Source organism: Chinchilla lanigera, unplaced genomic scaffold (assembly GCF_000276665.1).
Source record: "Chinchilla lanigera isolate Chin_1 unplaced genomic scaffold, ChiLan1.0 scaffold00070, whole genome shotgun sequence".
Lineage (NCBI taxonomy): Eukaryota > Metazoa > Chordata > Mammalia > Rodentia > Chinchillidae > Chinchilla > Chinchilla lanigera.
Genome location: NW_004955471.1, coordinates 9,217,759 through 9,234,474, shown reverse-complemented (window position 1 = coordinate 9,234,474; position 16,716 = coordinate 9,217,759). Strand labels below are relative to the sequence as shown.

Genomic DNA, 16,716 nt, shown 5'->3' with positions numbered 1-16,716 from the left:
ACTCTCGGACCCAGGAGCCCTGCCGCTCCTGGAGAACTGGCTGCCTGGGCGCAAGGCGCGGGGGGCTGGGGCAGATGTATAATCATTTCAAGAGTACTGATAACAGAAAAACAAACAAAAATCTTTCCTCTGTTGCTTTCATGTGACTGGAATTATGTAACTAGAGTTGATATATTTTCTTGACCAATCTGAAATGATTCCTCTCTCCAAACAAATTCACCCCTGAAGAGCTTTTTCTGTTTAACAAAGAATCAAGGATCATTAAAGATAGTCTTGTTAAAAACAAGTAAGTTTTAAAATGTTAAGAATTTATTATTTTATCCCTTGATTTGAATCTTTGAGAGATTAAAGGGTTTATGAGTTAGTGACTGAGTTAACTTTTAATTTACTGCTAGAATTTACATCTTTATACCTCTGATTTGTAATTATTATGCCTGACAGGGAACAGAACAGAACCTAATATGACAGAAACAGAACCAGTCCATCCATCCCCATCCCGCAGGTATTTTTTTTTCTTTTAAGTACTGAGGATCGATCTCAGGCCTATATCCCCAAACTCTTTTTATTTTTATTTTTTTAATTTAGAGACAAAGTCTTGCTAATTTGATAAGTTGTTCAGATTAGGCTCAAACTTGTGATGCTCCTGCTTTGACTTTCCAGAGTGTTGGGATTACAGGTGTGCACCACCACACCTGACTCTTGCAGAAAGTTCCAGAAGGAGCCAGTGGCAGAAAAGCCCCATGTGAGGGACATTGCCTCTGTGGATGTCATAGGTCACAGCCACAGATGGAGCATGGGGTCCCATAGCAAGGGGAGGGGAGTGATGCAAGGACTTGGCGGTAGGTGACAAGGAGGGTGGTGGTGCTGACACAGGTGAGGCCTCAGGAAAAGGACATGTTGAGAAGGGGGATGATGAATTCCATTTGGGACCTTCTGTATCTGGAGGACCTGGATGTTCCCTCCATAGAGGACATCCACCTGCAGATTTCCAGCAGCATGTTTTAGTGTGCCGCTGAAACTCCAGTAGGTCCAGGCAGGAGGGGCAGCCCTGGGAACACCTGCCTCTGGTTAACAGCTGAAATCATGAAAGTAGGTCAAGAGCCCAAAATGTTAGCAAACAAGCAGAGGGGCATGTTTCAGGGGAAATCTCTAGAAGATACATCAATCTAGAAGGTACAGTGAGCAGGACAAGTCCGAGCAGAGCTACAGGGAAACATGAGAGGCAAGGAAAAGGTTTCACAAGTCCAAAGAAGAAAGCTCGTAAGAAGATGTCACAGGACCAGACTAGGCTGCTGAGGGGTTAGGAACTGCAAAACATAAAACAAAAACAATGATGAGCTAGACTTGGGGGCATATACCTGTACTCCTAGCTAGTTACTCAGGAGCTGAAGTGGGAGGATTGCTTAATCCCAGGAGTTCCAGGCCATCCTGGGTGACATAGTAAGGCCTAGCTCAAAACAGCAATAATAATAATAATAACTTTTAAAATAATCATGGATTAGGCCCCTAGTGGCCCTGAAGAACACATGGTAATTAATGTGAAAACCTGGAAGACAAACCAGTGAGAGTGGTTTAGCAAATTCTACAGCCATATTAGCACTTAAGGTTTCTGACAGCTTTCAGCCCCAGTGTGAATCTAATGCGTATCACTCTAACTTCACCATCGACAGCTTCTGGGAGGAGTCCTGTGATAGGGACCTACGTCAAGGATGAAGAGCATCTGTGCAGCTGGAAGCTGATTCAGCTTCTTTCTCTGTGGGGTTTTTCCCTTAGCATAACTTGTTAACAATCACAACCATAAGTTTGATGCCCAAAATGGTTATTTTATTTTAAAAATGAGGAATTATACAAAATTTGTGCAAATCACAGGAGATTCAGTTAGTTTAAGAATATGCATACTTTTTATATTGGAAATAATATTTCTTCTGCTTCTCGTGTCTACAGGGAATGTTGCTGTTGTCCCAATCATCAAAACCATTGGTTTAGGCCTTGGAATCCTAATCTGGGGATCATTTAATGCCTTAACTGGCTGGGCAAGCTCAAGGTAACATGGTCAAACTTTCCACTTATTTTCTCTGTACCCAGGACTAATGTATGACAACTGCTAAGGATTGGGCTAACTGCAAAGAACAACATACAGTTATTCTCACCGAGATTACAGCTGGTAAAATACACACATAAATGTGACACCTTTAGTTATTCTTTGTCCTAAACTCTTCATAAGTGTCCAAGGTATTTTATCAAGATATCACAAAAAAATCAAATCAAAACAAAAATGTCTTAAAGAATTATATCTAGGAAATGCATAGGGAGAAAGAAAGGAACCTGATGTTTGTTTTCCCTTTCTATAGTGTGAGTATTTGCTGAGAAAATTATATGCCTTATTCTTTTCTCATTTGCACAACGATATGTATGGATGCAAGGTAAGTGCTGTATTGTAAGAGAGCTGGAACTCAAAGGGGTCAGTTTCCAGAAGTTTCTCAGAGCTAAGAATTTGGGGCTCAAACCCAGTTTGCAATTCTAAAGTACATAATCCAGCCTTCTTGCATGATCAGCAACTGAACCCCAGTCCCCTCGCTGTGTTTCTAGGGTTTCATTAGAACACAGCTATACTCATCCCTTTTGATACTGGCTACGGCTGCTCTCCCTCTCTCCTGACAGAGCTAAGTCATTGCAAGATAACATCAGGCTCACAGAGCTGAACACACTCTCTGATCCTTTAACTAAGTTTGCCAACCCCAGCTCTAGGGTTGTGGCTATCCACTAGAATAATCACAAATCACAGATGGCCATTTATATTGAAATTGAATTAATTAAAATTGGATAACATGAAACATGCAGTCTCTCAGTTGTACTGGTCACATTCCAAGTGCTCAGTAGCGACATGTGAGTGAAGGCTGCCTGTCTTAGTTACTTCCTTGTTGCTGGGACACAATACCTGAGATCCACAAATTAAAGGAGAAGATGTTTATTTTGGTTCACAGTTTGTAGACTTCAGTCCATAGTTGGGTGGTTCCAAAAACAATCCATGGAAGGGCTGGCAGGAAAAAGCAGAAGCCAGAGTTAGCCTCCCTTTCCCATTTTATTCCATTCAGGCTAAATATCTATTGGTTGGTGTCAGTCATATCCAGGGTGGGCTTTCTGTCTTTAGTAAATCCATCATCCACACCCAGAACTATGCTAAACTATTCAGTGGATTGATCCAGGGTCACACATGTTATCCAATCACTTCCAAAAGCCCCACTTGGGAGTGCATAAGGCTTTAGGGGGCATTTTAGATATAAGCCACAGCACTGCCCCATCGTAGGTGCAGGGGTAGAACAGCCTAGTCATCATGGATGTGTCTCCTGGGCTGTGTACCTTTAGCCCGCGTGAAGATCAACACCCAAGTCAAGTTCAGGAAATGAGCAGGTCAGACAGTGTTGCCCTTACCTCACTTTTGAGGCTTCCCTTCCCCTTAAAAGCATTATGACCCCCCAAAATGAATTTACTTACCTCCAATATACATACACTTTTTCCTCTCCTTTCCTGTTGAGCAGTCCTGACTTTTACAAATACTATCCGCTTTTTCTTCTTGCCTCTCATCCTTTTGCTCTAAGATGGTTCTCAGTGATTCTTTGTAGTAATCATGACAATATCAAAGCATGAAAAAATTTAATTAATGCCAAAGAATAGGAACTTTTAACCAAGAAGGTATTTTAAAGTATGCCGCAAATGGCCAAGTGCATAGCTCAGTAGTAGAGCACTTGCTTAGCATGTGCAAGGCTCTGAGTTTGACCTCCAAGACCACGATAAAAAAAAATATATATATATATATATATAAATAGATAAATAAGTAAATAATCCTATAAATGCTACAGCCAATTACTGAGTATTCAGCCCACCATTTGAACTATACTTTCTCCTTTCTTTAGTCTTATAGAAAAGAGGCACTCACAAGTAAATCCTCTCACAGATGTTAATCTTCTTAATGTTTGTTATAACAACCTAAACAATGAGTGCAGCTATTTCTCCATCTCAAATATGGAAATTTGAGCCACATTTAAGTAACTTGTCCAAAGTTAAAGTTAGTAACTGTGAAACCTAGGATTTGAACCAAGAAACCTGGCCCCAGGCCCATGCCCTGCAACATTATAATGAGACGTCTCAGCAATGTCTAATTAGGTGTTACTGAATTTCCAGGTTTGGCTGGTTTGGAGTAGATGCGGAAGAGGTGTCAAAGCCGGTGCTGAATTACGTCGGAGCTGGGCTCTCAGTAATAAGGTACATAGCTGCTTTTAATGTTTTAGCTATTCTTCAAACTAAATTTAGGGTGCTTTCAAAAATCCTCAGGTCTTTACATTTTTTTCTAAACTTGCATTTTATAAAATCTGTATGATTTTTCCTTGCATTCTTAATTGACAAGGACAGGCCAGTCTTACAGGACAAAATACCAAGTCTGGGACAGGAGGCCCAGCTTTAGCTCCAAAGCTCTGAGACACTGGGAAAATCCTCAAACTGCTCTGAGGCTCATTCCCTTTGCATTCATGTAGACGACCATACCACCGAGCTCATGAGTCAGCCTGAGGGTATACTGAAATATTTTGCAAACTGCAACAGGGCACACAGATGAATGCTGTGCTGGCTTTCTGACAGCCCCGGAGCATTTTGTTTCTTCTTGTTTGTTAGCGTTGTCCCTCCTTACTCAAGGTGGAGATACTCCACAGCCATCACAGGTCACACTGAATTTTGTAACTGATTGCCTTTTTCAACCTATGAGCACTTCAGCACAGCGGCCATGCTTCTGCAGCTTGCAATGACAGTCAAACTAATGCACATTTCTTTTCGCTTCTTCACAGTTTCATGGACAGAGATTTACTCTTACCATAGATCTTAGCAAATTCAGCACACTGTTATTCTTTTTCCCTTCTGGACTTGAAATCTCCACCTTTTTGCATAGGGCAAGCACATTACTGCTTCTGTTTGGCATGTTAGATTTGCTGGCATTGCTACTTCTTTGCTTTGGGGACAATAAGTAGAAGTAAGGGTCACCTGAACCCAGCACTGCTGTAGCTCAACAGTGGATTTGCAATCCAAGAAGACTGCTCAGTGGTTCAATGGGGGCCGTACATACATCCTGGAAACATACACACACACACACACACACACACACACATATATGCACACACTCACATATGCACTATGATGATTTGCATTCAAAACCCAGCGATGGGAATAACATGAGATTTTGACATGCTGCACAAAACAATGCACAATTTAAAACTTATGAGGTGTTTTTTTGAGAAGTGTCCCATTGCACATTTTCAGATCATGTTTGACCACGGATACGTGAAGTCATGGGAGGCGAACCCTATGCTAAGGGTTTGCTCCTGTATCCACCTTGTGGTCAGCTTCTACCTCCTGTCCCTCACCCATTCTTTCAGCACCCCTCCCTGACCCTCTGCCACCTTGAAAACACACGCTCTTTTGAATACCTGTTTGGGATGTATCCATGGCCAGTTGTCCGCACCATAGGAGTGAGAGTGCAAATGTCTGATTATGTGGTGCTGTTGGCTCAATAAAGCCCTAAAAGAATCAGATGACCTTAAATTCAGTGCCCTGTCTTCTCTGGACTCCTTTGGTGCTCCCTGCCAGGGCCTTCCAGAACGACTAGCCCTGCCTAGCAAAATCTTAGTATGGTTTTATTCTTCAGGAAAGAACAGTACATTCTGCTCCTCGGCAGTGATGGCTTTTCCCCGGTGGCTCTCAGGAACAATCTTCTTGTCATGAAATGCTGCCGTAGAGAATGCTCCTAGAGCAGCTGGAGAAGAAATAACATAGATTATTCCAAAACAGTAGGTTCTTGACACTTTTTGGTTAGAGGCAATTTTATGCATTGTAGACAATTTGACATTGAATTCTAGCTTTGTGTAGCTCTCTCAAAAACAATTTCTTTACTTTCCGAAGTTGTAATGTATCTTGCCTTAGTTTCAACTTAGTGATAATTTGAAGTCAGTTCCTACAGTTCACTAGGCCATATTTTCTCCGTATTTCATCTTCTTTTGGAAATAGCACATTCTGTAAAATTACAGACCAGTTATTCATGTTCTATCTCTTATTTCCATGAGCAGATCACTTTGTTTCTTCAACCTATGGTTTCTTCATTGTAAAGAGAGAAATCATAGGGAAATGACCCGTGTGCAGGACATTTTGAGGAATGAATAAAATAACAAAGGTTCAGTGATTTGTGCGGTGCTAGGCACATACTTAGTGCTCTCTGTAATAAGTAGCTTTTATTATGATTGTTATTTTTATTAATAAATGTGCCAGTTAATTTTCCATTACCATAACAAAAAATTGAGGCTACTAGCTTCTAAGGAGGAAAGGAGTTTTCTGCCCCTGGGTGGGAGGCTTCTTCCATGACCACTTGGTTCTGCTCTGAGGTTGTGGTGAAGGGACCACGGGACAGAGAATAGCTGCTCACCTCATGGCCAGAAATGAGAGAGAAAGAAAGGAGAAGGGACTGGAGTTCCAACCCCCACCTCCGGGGCACACCCGCAGGGACCTACCCCACTTCCCCCTGAGCCTTTGCTCCCCAGCTTTGCGTTCCACGAGTCACTGTGTCTGAGAACTCATGTGGCTGGATCTGGAGTTGGTGGCAGGAAATTTGGTAGTCTTCCCCAGTGGGCATCTAGACTTTCATCTGTGTTTCTCTACTGGGCAGGATTTCGGCTATCTGCCATTTCATTATTTTAATTCAATTCAGTTTGTTCTGAAAGGAATTCACTGAATCAACTTCATGATCAGTGTAAAGAAACTTGGAATACAGTTGCAGTGGTTCAGGATATTGCTCTTACCATTGTTGGATCTTCTGTATATCTAGTCATTAAAGAATTTGTTAGGCAGTTTCTACATGATAGCAATTCTCCCTACGTGATATATAAGGCATCAGTCAGTCTGTATAAACAAAGCCAGGCTAGGCATTTTACATAGCAGAGGATTAACACAGTGAATTGTGGATTCAGTGGAGTGGCACCCATAACCCCAATGCCCACATACCAGTAGGATTGCAGGAACCATTTCTCTGTGCTGAGTGAGTGCTGCTACCGAAACTACTGGGGCTGCCGCCAAACCCAAACAGCTCCTCAGTCTCTTAATCTTAAGCACATTAGTAGAGCCTCACTGCCAGTAGAGTTTCGGGAACACAGGTTTTAGTCTTCTAGGCTCTAGTGCAGGAGAAAATGTGTACAGGTTTGTGGGGGCAGCTTTTCCATTGCCAGCGTCAAATACCCACACGCTTTACTGCCTCACCTGCTCTTAGGAATGATGAGTCATTTGTGGTCACACCATTGCGTTAGTCAGCGTTCTTGCTGCTGGACACAACTTAATGGAAGAGAGGTTGAATTTGGCTTACGGTTTCAGAGGGTTCATTTCATGGGCAGCTTGCTTCAAGGTAGAATCGTCATGGCAGAAGGGCCCAGCAGGGGAGAGCTCCTCAGGTAATGGCATCTGCAGAGAGCAAGGGAAGAGACAGAAAGGGAGGAGAGGGGCCAGACACAGTCCCCAAATCCCGCCTCCTGATGGCCCATGCAGCTCTGAACCCCTGGAGGGAGTCAGTGTCCTCATAATCTCATCATCTCTCCAGGAGTCTCTTAGTGCAGTCCAGGTGACCATCAAGCTTGACCAGAACATGACAGAATGAAGCTGATACCAAGAAACAGTACCCTGAGCACTATCTGAAACATTTACTTTATTGAGAATCCAGGAGGTAGGGTTCATACAGACAGCTTTCTCTTTCAATTAAAAAAAATGGGGTGGGGCTGTAGCCCAGTGGTAGAACACTTGCCCGGAATGCACAAAGTCCTGAGTTCCATCCCCAGCAGAGAAATCACAAGAGTAGGACACTTTAGATCATCCTAATGCGTCTAGGCTTCATACTTTGTTCATTTGCTTTCTCTGGGCATCATTTATTCCTCCAGCTTCAGCTATTCATGTGCACCCTGAGGAAACTCAGATCTTTGTTTCTAGCCATTACCTTTCCGCAGGTCCACACTGTTGGTCCATAGTGATAACCAGGCAGGACAGCCCTCTGTAGGTGCCCATAGGTTCCTCCCCCTCAGTTCTGGGAAGCAACATGGTGGAAAGGAGCTTGCCAGGCACACTCACAAACACGAGGCTGCAAGGTCTTCTGTTTTGCCCTCAACTCTTCCCACGCAGAATCATGTCTCTTTTGTGTTCTTCCTTGCGCACCAGTTCCTCTCCCTGTGCTCCCTCTCTGCACACGAGAGATCAGCCACACTCATTTGGATCAAAAGCCTCACTCATCTTTCATTTTCCCCCTTTAGACTCTATCCTAAACTGACTCCTGTTCATTCTGAGTGTTTTCTTCCTTTCCTTCCGACCCACCCACCCATCTACCTACTTGTGAGGTTACAAAAGTCTCTTTTCTGGAGGCCTCATTTCCCTCTCTCCGCTTCCCAGTGCAGCTAGCTCAGGTCTGCTGTACAGCAGCTCACTGTCAGTTTCCTGTTGTAAAAGGCCAGCAGCTTCCCACTGGACTCAGAGAAAGCCTGTCTGCATAGCCCACCCTGCCTTCACGGTGCACCATCCGAGCATTCTTTCTGCTACATGACGCCCCTTTCCATCCGAACTGTGCTCCCGTCGACCAGGACTTTTCATCACACCAGACCAGAAACACTTCTCTCAGTCCTTCTTCCACCTTTTGGGCCACTCTTACTGCTTGAGAGCCCCCATTCCATCATATATGTATCTTTGCTGTTAGAATGAATCTCCCTTAAACTACCATAGATTTTTGTATTTCTTCTATTATTGACGTTCTCAGGGCCTACTCTACACCACTCATAGGGTCTTCTTCATTCTTGAGCTGTGAAGTTATGAATGGGAAGATCTATGAATTTCTGTAAATAGCGTCCTTCCCACCTTCACCCTCAATCTTTGCCACCCACCTGCCTCTTGACCACACTGAGCTGAGATTCTTCTTCCTGACTGTCCTTAGACCCAGCACTCGTCACACAGGCTCCACCCCCCTTGGCAGTCGTGGCGTCTTTCTCACGCTTGGCACCCATTTGACATTCGGGCCCTCTCAGCACATTTTCAGATTTTAGCATGTGGTGAAAGCACGCTGAGAGTACGCACGTATCACCACTTAATCTTCTTTACAGCTCTGTGAAGAGCGTACATCTCCAATTATTTTTAGAAGAAAAATGCAATGCTCAGAGATGTTAAATAATTTGTCGGAGCATCAGAGAGCTGTTTAGGAAAGCATCAAGGACATCTGTAGTCTTCAAGTATTTCTAGCATAGAATTTTATATTATTTATTTAGAAACACACAGGACTTTATATAATTTTGAGAAGAAAATACAACTACAATGTTTAGAAATAGCATTGCAAATTCAATAATGCAAATACATGTTCATATATACTTAATTCATTTGCATATACACATACAGCTAGGTTTTATGCATTCAGTTATTGAATGTTAATTTTTTTTGAAGACCTTGAAGGTCACATAATACTGCAAGTCCCAGATTTATGTGCATTTGAGTCACAAACTTTCACAAATATACTACATAAAACTCTCTTTGTCAGACTTAGGAAGGAATCAGACTTATAAACGCTCTCCCAGCACGCAACTCATTCATGAGGTGGAGGCTTACCCTGTGGCTCATATTTTCTTTTAATTTAGAAAATCTTTAGAGAAAAAGAGCCCATGGAATTTTAGTGAGCAGCCTTGGTCGTGTAGAGATTCTTTTCATCACTGCAGGGATTTGAGCTGAGGAAGATTCAGAGGGGACAGGTGGGTCTCTCTTCACCCTGAGGTGAAGTCAGCTCTTCTTTAGTTCGCACGGGAAGAGGAGCGGATGCAGTGTGTCTGGTAAGAAAAAATTACAAAACAAGAATGGGTGCTTGAGAAGGACTGGGAAGGGAGGAGGTGAGAATTTGGATCAGGAAGTAGTCAAGAATTCAAGTGCATATGGGGAATTACACTGAAATAAGATGGATGATACTAATGCAGAGAGCAAGGAAGATCAAAAGGCAAAGTTCAATTTTGTATGGGAGGAATGTGGGACATTGCAGTTTTACAAGCAAGTGATGCCATGAAGAAGCTATCTAGGAAATTTTAAATTTTTATATAAAAGCATATAATATACACAAACTCTGCACTTCACCACCTACTATATTTCTCCAAATTTTAGATAGAAAAATAGCAAATAGGTGCTCTGAAATTCTCTTTTTTACTTATCTATCTACTATTTATTTATTTATTGGTTTTTTGAGTCAGGGTCTTGCTATGCAGTTTAGGCTAACCTTGAACTCACTGTGTAACCCAGTCTGGCCTCAAATGCATGGCAATCCTCTTTCTTCAGCTCCTGAGTGCTGGGATTACAGGCCTGCGCTACCACACCTGGCTTGAAAGCTTCTTATTTTAACTTCTTTTCCTTTGTAGTACAGGAGATGAAACCCAAATAGCACGCATCCTAAGAAGACATTCTATCACTGAGCTATACCCCTTTTGAATCATGCAAATGCATTAAAAAGTATTTTAAAAGGAATATTCAAAACATTCCAAAATTATTTTAATTTAATAGTTAATTATTAGATTATTTTAATTTAATAATAATTTAATATTTTAATACATTTTAACATATGTGCTTGGTTCAAGAATCCATAGTAAGGGAGGTATTTGCCCTAAAGACACCAGACCTGGTTAGACAGTGTGTTATGAGAGTTGATAACTGCAGACAGTCATGAGGGTTGAGCATATATGTTTCCCTTTAAAATATATCCTTGCAATCTTTCAGTATCACAGCATAGAGAGCATCCTCATTCCTCTTCTATAGCTGCATACTCTTCCACTGCCTATGTCATCAGCTCACCTGAGCGTGGCTGCACCTGTGTTAGAGGACCTAGAGTAGAACTGGCACAAGCAGCAGAGCCCACACCTGTGGCTTGGGAAGACAGCCTCACTTTGCCTCTGCGGGAGCTGCACAGTTCTGCATATGCATCAGTGTCATAGATGAGTGCCTGGGACCCATGTGTAGCTAGTGCAACTGAGGGAACTGTTAACCTTTGGGGGTCCAGCAGTATAATCAGTGAGAAGCAGTTCAGTGAGGTTCTCATTTGTATGTCCTGTACAGTGTGACTTCTAAGTTACAAAGGGCTAAAAATGAAAACAGGGCTATTGACTGAAAGAAGGAAGGAAGAGGAACACAACATACTCCCAAAGTCACAGTTCGGGCTCCATGACCTCAGCCTTGGCGGAGTTCCCCCTCCTCCAAAGGCCCTGCAATTTCATGGAAACCACAAATATCCTCCACAATTTTTTTTTTTTAATGGGAGTTCTGCAAGTAGCCAATCTGACAGTGTTATTCAGTTCTCTTTGCTGCCGATTGGCTGCTGCCTTGTGACCTATCTCTCGCAGATGCACCGGCATCCTGCATTATAACAGGTTGATGTACCACGCGTAGCTGTCTTGAGTGTTCTCGTTTTGTTCTTCTCTGTAGATCCCTACGATGCCGCCAAAACTCCCTGCATCTTGTAAGGCTTTATTAATACAGTATTGTATTATGTTAAATTACATAACTGCAGGAGATATAGCCTATTTAGGGCTTAAACTATGAAAATAGGCATTTGTAGGCATTTTTCTGACTATATCTGGAATTCACAGTTTTTCACAATTTTCGAGTGCTCTAGAAACTAGACCCTGTGAATTTCAGGGGTCCACTGCAGCTGATTTGGGAGAAAGCTGAGGTTAGGTTTTAAGTTACGGCTATCAAGAAAAGCAAGAGACATCAAAGGGAAGAGCAATTCTGAAGAAATGGCCTGACCCCCGAGGGAACAGAGATGCTATCTGGTCACAAAGACCTGATAAGTTGAGTGGTGTTGTCTCTCAAAAGCCAGGCAGCTTGAGATCAATCGGGGTTGTGATAAAGGCACTAACATGTATTTTCTCTGCAGTGCCTTCATATTTTTGTTCATCAAAAGTGAAATACCACGTAACACTCCTGCCACGGAAACTACACCGCTAATGACGGAGCATGTGAGTATTGTGTCAGAAACAACTGGATTCCAAGGTAAAAGGAAAATGCATACATTTGAGACCGAGAGAAGACGACATTTCTGGGCACTCATGGCTACATGAACGATCTTAGCGTATTTATCATGAGGCCTGCGTAGCACTAGCAATGGGGTTTCACCAGAGGAAACCTGCTGTGTCACACAGGGGTGTATTTTTATTAGAAGTAGATCCCTAGTAAAATGGGTGCATAAAACTGCACATGGTAGGTGATTTGTGGTTTTATTCAGTCTGGGAGCCCTAAATTCCACAGAGGAATCTGAACGCAACTTTAGAGAGGAGCAGACTGGTTCTGAAGTGGACCTGAGGGAAGAAGGAGACCCGGAGATCCAGCAAGTGGGTCCTGGTGCCCTGTGAAAGTGGGAATTACGCTGGAGTTCCTTCCTCATTCTCCTTTTGGCTATAATCCTGTTCTACTTAAGGTAACCACAGAGATGGGGGGGTCACTGATTTGACCTTGAAGGATGTAAGTCAGTCTGGACTAGCAAATCTGAGTTGATTAGGAGCCTCCCAGGAGAGACCTGCAATAGCATGAGTATCAGTGGCTGCATACACCAAAGCGCCAGGAATCCGGCCGGCCGCCTGTCTCAGCTCTGGCCTCACTGCCTCTGAATCCAGAGCTGTGCACCCCACTGAGGGCTGCCTCCTTCCTCTCCTCCCCAGTAAGTGCTCCACACTGACCCTTTCCTCCTTTCTTTCCTCCTCTGTCGCATAACATGGCTGAAATCTCAGCTCAGCTGGCACCAAAGCCAAATGGTTATTTGCTTAAGGATAAGAGAGAAGGGATTTATGAATCTATGGGCAGCCCCAGCCGGGGGAATGTTTTGGGGAGACTGGAGATGCTAGGATTGGGAGAATGTTTCTTTCTGGTGTTCCTTTCCTACTTTAAGGATCCAGATACTTCCTAGCCAGCCAAGCTTTGCGCAAAGGAGCAAAGTAATACAATAAAAGAAATACAGCTTGGTCAAAGGTACATAGTAGCTGACTAAATTTTTCTAGATAAAAGGAAAAATGTGAACAAAGTGTAAGGACATGAAGGTGAAACGGCAAACGGAAACACCAAAACGGCACCCAGGATTCGGAGGCAGATTTATTTACATCACGGGCATCGATTGGGCTCATTCCCAGAATATCGGGCCCCGATCTCTGGTGGTCCAGGGCTTTTACATGATGCACAAGCAGGAGATACAAAGGCGAGACAGAACAGCCTGGCAGTTCTTCTGATTAGCTAGCAGGGTGAGATTATTGGTTAAAAGGGTAGATTAATGATAATTTATGAAGCTAGGGATAGTGGTACAATCAGACATTTTGTATGTTCAGTTAAGCCCTTGTGGTTACAGGGGTCAAAAAAGTAATTACAAAGCCATGAAGCAGTTACAGAGCTAGGCAGTTTCATAAGAACAAAGTTTTAAAAAGAACAATTTCTCTTGTACAGTTTTTCCCTTTCAAAGGAACTAATTTTAAAGATACATGGACAGCAGGATTAGTTCTTGTGTAGCCATACATCATGAGCTCCTTCCAGGGAAAGAAAGCATTACTGGCAAAGGACAACTTGGCTTAGCACATAACAAGGAATTCAGATCTGCTTTCTTATCTCTTACAAAAATGGAAATGGTAGTGTAACATCAGGCCCTTCAGCTAAGAAGCAGAAACAACTACATTTAATCCTAGAAAGATTATGACTTTGCCAATACTCTTCTGGACTTCTTTGATTAGACTGATCTTAAAACCCAGCTGGAAATGTTTCGTTAACTAATTCAGTTTTTAAAAATCAGCGTAATGTGCTGATTGATTTTAGGCATTCCATGCGAGGAAAATCTGAGGTTTTCTTAGTTATAATGCTTTTAGAGGCTGTTGAAATATGCAAATGAACCATGAGTTAATATCTTTTTTGAGTTTTGATGGGGCTATCAAGGTACACATTAAACTGTGAAAAATAAAAATGGAGAACTGGCCAAGCGCCAGGCCCTTCTGAGAGGAACACGCAGAGCCAGAAGCCCTTCAGTAGGAGTGCATCACAGTGCGCAGGGGACATGCTTGTATTTTAAGGCGAGTTTGGGGGAGGAAAGGGAACCACCAGCGATCCCCGGTGGGATCACTAACTCAGCTCACTGTGTGTTTGGCTTTGTACCCATGTTTCCACAGGCGATCGACCCAGCTCCAGAGCCCGGTTCCGGCCCCGCCTGGGTGGACAGACTCTCGGCAGCTCACCGCCGCTTACTGTAAGGACAGGGGCCCCTCTGCTGTTTTAGCGTGCTGCGGACTTGGGTGAAGTAGGGCTGACCAGAGTGCAGTGATCCTCATCCAAGTTCAAGAAGAAAATGGTACTGCAAGCGCTGAAGTCTAGCTCTTTGGGCGAGGTTTTCTGCATCCCCTGCCAGCGTTTAGGTACAGAGAGAGGTCTTCAAGCTCAGCCACTCCCGGGAATGCTAAGCCACCTCTGGACTGGGAACCTGCGGGCAGAGGACAGAAGCAGGTTCATTCCACAGGATTCGCAGCTACAGCGAAGGGGGCGGCGGCTCGGTGGGCAGCGCGTCCCGGCAGTCACGGTGGAAACGGGCCACGCACGTCTCTCTCCACACTGTGTCCGTGCCGAGGACTCGGAGTCAGGCTGAGCATCAGCCCCATTGTTTTGGGTGTAGATTTTGGGTTTTTTTGTTGGACTACCAAATAAATTTTAAAATATTTAGTAGCGTACAGCTTCATTTTACATTCAAGACTGTTTTCTGTTTTGTTTTGTTTTTTGAGGCAGGGTGTCACTATGCAGTTCAGACTGGCCTGAAACTCACTATGTACCCAACTTGCAGCAACACTCCTGCCTCAGCCTCCCCAGTGCTGGGATTGCAGTCATGTGCCACCACGCCTGGCTAAAACTATTTTGAACTTGGTGTACTGATGCTTCTTGTGGACTGGAGCATATAAACCTGTTTTTTCCCTTTGCAGGAGCAAAGGTCAAACGTAGGGCCTCCCTGCTGCTGCCCAAGTGCTCTACCTCAGAGCTACCTCCCTAGCCTAAAGCTCTTCTTCCTTCCGACACACTCCCTGTGCAGTGGGCAAAGAGCAGCACAATAAATAGATGAATTAATTAAATAAATGAAAGAAGGGGCAACCAGATAAGCGAGCTCTGGAGAAGATAAACACATTGCTGGTTTTCCTTCAGAATTAAACAAATATTTCAAGCAAAGCATCCTTTCCTCAATGCTTCCAAATTCTATTTTTCACAAAACATTCCTCTGTTAATGGAATATTTGTTCAGAAAAGGATTCTTCATTGTCTTTTAGTGAACTGCACTTGGCCTGTGTCTTGTTCAGGGGCCTTGAAAACCTGCCGCCCCATGCGGGGACTTTCTGGGGAACTAGAAAATACTGCTGAGGCCGCCATAGGAGTCTCATAGTCCTTGGATGAAACTGATTACATTACGGTTCTTAAATGAGAAGCATTAGAATCAGTGGAGAATTTGTAAGCTTGGGAGGTAGGAATGCAGGAAATGCTGACTTCTTGCAGCCCCGAGTCTGAGGAATCAGCTTCATTCCAGGGCTTTGAGGGGAACACTTCCTGCTTATAAGAAAGAAACGCTGAGCTGGGAGTACAGCACACATCCAGCGCATGTGAAGCCCTGGGTTTGAGCTCCAGCACTGCAAAATAGACGAAAAGGAACACTTTCATGTGAAAAACCCAGACTGTTTTATTAAATCAGCCCTTCCCTCAGCTACGCTGCAGTCATACACACGCCTGCGGAGCTGAAGTTATTTTGAAGGAAAATATATTTAGTACTTAGTCCTACTTCTGAGCTGGATATTTTAGTGTGTTTTAAAAGGAAGCACTTCGGGTCACAAATTACTCAGCATTTAATTTGAGAACCGAGATATTTACGTAGACTGTGCAACCTAATAGACAGTAGCAAGCACCCTTCTCTGTGTGCAGTGACTAGGGGTGGCGATGATCCATCCTAACTTCCAAAAGCAGACAGGGTGCCGAGGCCGCCCGCTGGTCCCGGGGCCACCTGACACTGCAGGGCCTTCCCAGAGCTAGAGAGAGGGGGATGATTTTCTGCCGACTTGGTGTGACCCTCATTGTGAAGCATGCTTCACATATATGTTATGGGTGTGTCTGTCAGAAGCACTGTGTTGGGCTCAGAGTCACTGTGGTTTATTTTTGTTCTTAAAGGGGCTGCAGCCTTGCGGTGGCATCCGGGACACTGTACGGCTCTACGTTTGTGCCCATCATTTACATCAAGGACCACAGCAGAAGAAATGATAGCGTTTATGCAGGGGCAAGCCAGTATGGTGAGCAGAAACTGCTGTCTTACTTCGTTAGCAAGCTTGTTAGCATCCACCTTTCCCGGAGTGCAAGGAGCTGTGATGGAGTGCATATCAGTCTGTAAATGTGAGCTTCCGTTTTCATCTGTGAGTGGGACATGAGGAAGGCACTGAAGACTAAGAGTAATAAAGGAGTGTTTGCATATTTTTATGTGCTCTTAACATACAAATAGAATCAGCTAGGTAGGATTCACTCAACTAGTGGAATTTTAACATCTGGTTTCCAGATTTCCAGTAAGATATGGAGATTATTTTTCAGTTAGATCATTTCTGGGAAAATCTGTATTCTTCTCCCGTAAAAAAAAAAAAAAAAAAAAAAA

General features: G+C 43.5%; 1 protein-coding gene across 7 annotated transcripts in view; it reads left to right on the top strand.

The window, feature by feature from the left end:
• Tmem144 (transmembrane protein 144) overlaps positions 1-16,716 on the top strand; it is a 76,050-nt gene that overhangs the window by 12,373 nt on the left and 46,961 nt on the right. For all 7 annotated transcript variants that reach the window (XM_013522917.1, XM_013522912.1, XM_013522916.1 and 4 more), the window contains 5 exons: positions 1,945-2,044; positions 4,183-4,263; positions 11,960-12,041; positions 14,223-14,299; positions 16,245-16,363. In XM_013522917.1, the coding sequence (XP_013378371.1) occupies positions 1,945-2,044; positions 4,183-4,263; positions 11,960-12,041; positions 14,223-14,299; positions 16,245-16,363 (459 nt within the window). The remainder of the gene's footprint in view (positions 1-1,944; positions 2,045-4,182; positions 4,264-11,959; positions 12,042-14,222; positions 14,300-16,244; positions 16,364-16,716) is intronic.